Here is a 4,752-nt window from a genome sequence, read left to right on the forward strand (position 1 = left end):
CCCCTGGCTGACTTCGTTAGCTCTGATGTGTATGTCAAAATCACATGCGTACAAATGACTAAAAAGTCCCTCACGAAAAGAAAAACCCCTTCCATGACCTTTTTAATTATTTTAATCCCAAAACCCCATTTTGGTTTTTCTTAGGGATTACAGATAAGATGATTTGGTTTTTTAAGTTACATAAATTTTTCATGAGAATGTTTTTGCTGAGGGGTATTTTCGTCTAACAAAAAATTGGGCTGACGGTTATTTGCAATACTTGAAGATGTTCGGAGTGCTGTGTGAGAAACCCAAAAGTTAAGGTGTTTAGGTGACATTTATAGAGTTTGGGGGAATCATCTCAAAAATGGCTCAAATAAAAGGGGGTTTTGTGAAACTTACCCTTTTGCAACTTTTTTGGAATTAAGAAGACACTCAACCAAACAAATGTTTTTGAAGTTTGCATAAGCTTTCAATTACTCCTAACGGAATAAACCCTGATACTTCAGTGTTTTTTTTTACCATGCAGATCGCTGAGAAATGGATACAACACGGACTGCGGAGAGAGAGGACTACAACTATCAGGAGGCCAAAAACAAAGGATTGCAATCGCAAGATCCATCTTAAGGAATCCAACAATACTACTACTCGACGAAGCCACAAGCGCTCTTGATGCCCAATCCGAGCAAATAGTGAAGGAAGCTCTTGACAGAATCATGGTCGGAAGGACCACCTTAGTAGTGGCTCATCGCCTCAACACGATCAAGAATCTGGATTCTATCGCCTTTCTTAGAGAAGGGAAGGTTGTGGAAAGAGGAACTTATGCCCAACTTATGAGCAAGAGAGGAGACTTCTTCAATCTTGCTAGTCTTCAAACGTAATCTCTTTGTGCAAATGTTCCTACTGTCTCTATGTTTAATGTAGGTACGTACATCTATGGTCTAAATTTAACTGATTACTTGCGTGTCTCTTGTGTGCAATGTGCTATTGATTTCAGCATTAAACGAGAACTGACGTCTATAGATTTTATTATGGATCACTCCTAATCAATCGCCTGCGATTTCAAGGGAGGTGAAAGCCTTTGAAAGCAACATGTGAATCATTCTAGTCACATCCAAACAGTTTAGACCCCAACTTTCTATTTTGGACAAAATTTCAAAACAGTCTCATTTACAAAAAACATTCCCAAAAAACGACCAATTTCAACAATATTCGTCAAAACCGATCTAGTTTCAGCTGTCGGGATGAAACTAGGTCCGTTTTGACGAAAAAAAATATGAAACTTCATGAGACTTGAAATCCCGTGAAGTTTAGCAGCCATTTAACTAAGCTGCTAAACTTCACGGGACTTCAAGTCTCGTGAAGTTTCATAGTTCAAAACAACTTTACGGGAAGTTTTAGAGCTGAAACGAACTTCAGAAGTTTAGCAGCTTAATTAAATGGCTGCTAAAGTTCACGAGACTTTAAGTCCCGTGATGTTTGAAGTCCCATGAACTTTAGGAACTTCTTTTGTCAAAATCAACTCAGTTTCAGCCCAATGGCTGAAACTAGGTCGGTTTTGACAAATATTGTTAAAACAGATTGTTTTTTGGAAATATTTTTGAAAATGGTCGGCTTTGAAAATTTGTCCTTCTATTTTTGGTAGCTCACTTTGCTAAATGGATGACAAATCATATTTTGTACCTACGTATGGACAAATTTTGAAAACAGACCCCTTTGCAAAAAATATTCCCCAAAAAAGACTCGTTTCCACTTTATTTTTAAAAAACGATCTAGTTTCAGCCTCACGGCTGAAACTAGGTCGTTTTTTGCGAAAAATGTTCCCAAACTTCACGGGAGTTAACTCCTGTGAAGTTTGGGAATATTTTTCGCAAAAAACGACCCAGTTTCAGCCCTGAGGCTAAAACTAAGTAGAGGTGAGCACAGTTCGGTTCAAACCGAAAAAACCGATCGAACCGACCCGAAAAAAGCGGTTTTATGAGTAAGGCGGGTCGGGTCGGGTCGATAATTTTTCAAACCGACCCGACCCGAACCAACCGAATATATTCCCCTGCCTCAAACCCTACCCGTTTACCCAAAGACAAAGCAAGTCCATTACTAAAAAATTACAACGTCAGAGTCTAGTATTTAATCCAAAAAGAACAAGTTACTTCACTTAAAAACAGTATACATACATGAGCAAGAATAATAAATTGAAGTAAAGTTAAAAAATAAATACATGCTGGCATAGGGTAATAAGAATATATAAAAGATAAATTAAAGTGAAGTTATACTTGATGAAGTTAGAACCGAACAAACCGAACCGAATCGCACCGAACCGATTTGCAATGGATCGGTTCGGTTTTGAATTGTAGATGGTTCGGTTCGCTTGTTCAAATTTTGGTAAAAACCGATCCGAACCGAACCGTGCTCACCCCTAAAACTAAGTCGTTTTTTGCGAATATTTTCAAAACAGGTCTTTTTTGGGGAATATTTTTGCAAAGGGGTCTGTTTTAAAATTTTGCCCACCTACGTATAGATAAAAGATATGGGTGATGTTGACTGAATTGTACATTAGAGCTAAAAGGCTAAGCCCAAGCGTGAGAATAGTTCAAGCATCAAATTACATCAAGATAAACGTAGGCAAATAAAGAGAGGAAAAAAGTTGCATTACCGTTGAGAAATTCAAGAGATCCAGGCCTTACATATTGAAGATTAACTTCTTTCTATCCTCTGAATTTATTAGTGGATTTCTGATCAAATAATTTAGGGTGAGATCCTCTGATTGGGACCCAAGCCATCTGAAAAGAAAGTGATAGGTAAGGTTTTTGCCTTTTCCAGTTTTAATTATTTATGCAACCTTACATCTGAAATATTTGCCAACCAATTTGATCAAACGAAACCATCAGACACAGCATATATAAACTTTTTTTTTAATACCGCCAGGCAGGTTTTTATCTATTATATCCAAACTAGCTTGAATTTTATACAGTTTTTCATGTCATTACCGGTAAAACTGAGATGCTGCCGTGCAGAATTCCGAGAATGTTATCATACACTGAGTACGTGAGGGTATACATGTAAGAAGCGAGAAACCGCATTGAAATGATAATTATGCCAACATAAATTTGAAGCGAGTAACTGCATTGAAGTGATAATTATGATAACATACATTTGATCGCTTTGATTGCAAATGTAGAAACAGAAACATCATATATTGCGGATTTCTAACTTAGAACACGCATCACTTGCTTATTCTCCTAACGAGAATTACTATACATGCTCAACAGACTTCCAGAGCCAGGCAGTGGGTTTGTTCAATGTTCTCAGTTGCTAGCTCGAGTAGCTCGCTCAACAGGGCCGGTTTGTCTCAACAACTGAAGGATAAATACAAGTTGTGAGTGGGAAAGGAATCTAAGGATCATAGTCACAAAAGAAGGAATTTGATGTGTTATTATAAAGATTCAAAGTAGTAGATTATTTATTGACCTGGAAATAAGCCTCCAGTTTTTGTCTCAAAACAGCATGCTCCCTCTTCACTTTTTGGAATGATTTCACACATCTGCACCCATAAACGAAGATTCAATAAGAGGAACATAAAAAAAATATTGATTTTTTTTCCCTTTTGAATTATCGAGGTTCCTAACTCCCGCACTCAGCCATTTTCCCACCCCTTTATCTGCAGAGAAAAAGCCCCTTTAGACAATGTCAGTAGCCTGCTGCTTTTAGAGCTCTACTAACACGGTGCAAGTGCTCTACAACGAGCACAAGTTCTCATCAGAGAATCTTAAAACTTTTAATTGAACCAGACAAGTTGAGAGAACACTGATCAAGATATGGTTTAACGTGGGCCTGCAGTTGAAGAAATCCTTCCTACATGGGGTAAGAATAACTGGTAATGTTTTACGACTCTTTTGCAGTTAGCTGCAAAGCCTATTTGGAGTTCATGTAAGGTGTCGGATGATCAAAACGTAACGTCCAAGTACCAAAGGTCACACAGGTGATGCCTAGTGGAAAATCACAACAGGGACGATACGTTGTCATGGAGAAAACATGAAGAGATGTTATGGAAGAGAGAGAGAGAGAGAGAGAGAGATCCATACCCTTCAATATTTTCTTTGTCGCAGTATTCTCTGAACAGTGTGCATTCCCTCTTCACCCTGAAGGCTCCAATGCTGCAATAAAAATTAACCATGGAGTACAACAATGAACAATTAAGAACAAAGTGGAACACTACAAAATGAGCAGGTAGAAGTTAATAAAAGATATAAAAAAGAGGGGAAAATAGCCTAGCTAAACCAAGTAGTCATGAAAATAGTGAAAGGGACTCAAGGAACATTTGTACATTCAGTAATAGGCAGCACAAAGTACCGAAACCTAACCAGGGAGTTTAATAGGGTTTCACATGCGAACTGCAAATACCTTTGATGCTCAAAATAAAATACTGGGTATTATGAACTTTAAAATAAAGAAGCAGCGATGGAAAATAAACCAGAAGCAAATCTCTTGTGCACCCTCAGTGGGCCTTAATAAAGGATGTTTCAAGAACGGTGATACACGTCAATATGGGGTCATTCAGCCATATCAGGCATATTCCAAGCTAAAATAATTCATTTGTCCCCCACAAATGAATAACTATTCTTTTTCTTGACGTTTCATATTCCAAAAGCCATGGCATGCATATTCCGGGGAAAAAAAAATAAATCCAAGACCAAATGTACTCCCGACAATATTCACGATTGAAGAACAAAGACAAAAGATAAGTTGCAAGTAGACCACTAAAATTAGGCTTTT

General features: G+C 37.8%; 2 protein-coding genes across 4 annotated transcripts in view; one reads left to right on the plus strand and one right to left on the minus strand.

The window, feature by feature from the left end:
* LOC109840589 (putative ABC transporter B family member 8) overlaps nucleotides 1-3,319 on the plus strand; it is an 11,905-nt gene extending 8,586 nt beyond the window's left edge. Inside the window, exons 9-10 of one of the 3 annotated variants that reach the window (XM_020409303.1) lie at nucleotides 509-903; nucleotides 3,249-3,319. In XM_020409303.1, the coding sequence (XP_020264892.1) occupies nucleotides 509-860 (352 nt within the window). In that variant the 3' untranslated portion in view covers nucleotides 861-903; nucleotides 3,249-3,319. Of the gene's footprint in view, nucleotides 1-508; nucleotides 1,012-3,248 lie in introns of those variants that run through there. The other 2 variants (XM_020409304.1, XM_020409302.1) reach the window with 2 other exon arrangements.
* LOC109840590 (pseudo histidine-containing phosphotransfer protein 5) overlaps nucleotides 3,059-4,752 on the minus strand; it is a 2,917-nt gene continuing 1,223 nt past the window's right edge. Inside the window, exons 4-6 of the mRNA XM_020409305.1 lie at nucleotides 4,062-4,133; nucleotides 3,448-3,520; nucleotides 3,059-3,335 (exon numbers count right to left, since the gene is read on the minus strand). Coding sequence (XP_020264894.1) covers nucleotides 3,285-3,335; nucleotides 3,448-3,520; nucleotides 4,062-4,133 — 196 coding nt within the window. The 3' untranslated portion in view covers nucleotides 3,059-3,284. The remainder of the gene's footprint in view (nucleotides 3,336-3,447; nucleotides 3,521-4,061; nucleotides 4,134-4,752) is intronic.

This window comes from Asparagus officinalis, chromosome 5, assembly GCF_001876935.1.
Source record: "Asparagus officinalis chromosome 5, Aspof.V1, whole genome shotgun sequence".
NCBI classification, from domain to species: Eukaryota; Viridiplantae; Streptophyta; class Magnoliopsida; order Asparagales; family Asparagaceae; genus Asparagus; species Asparagus officinalis.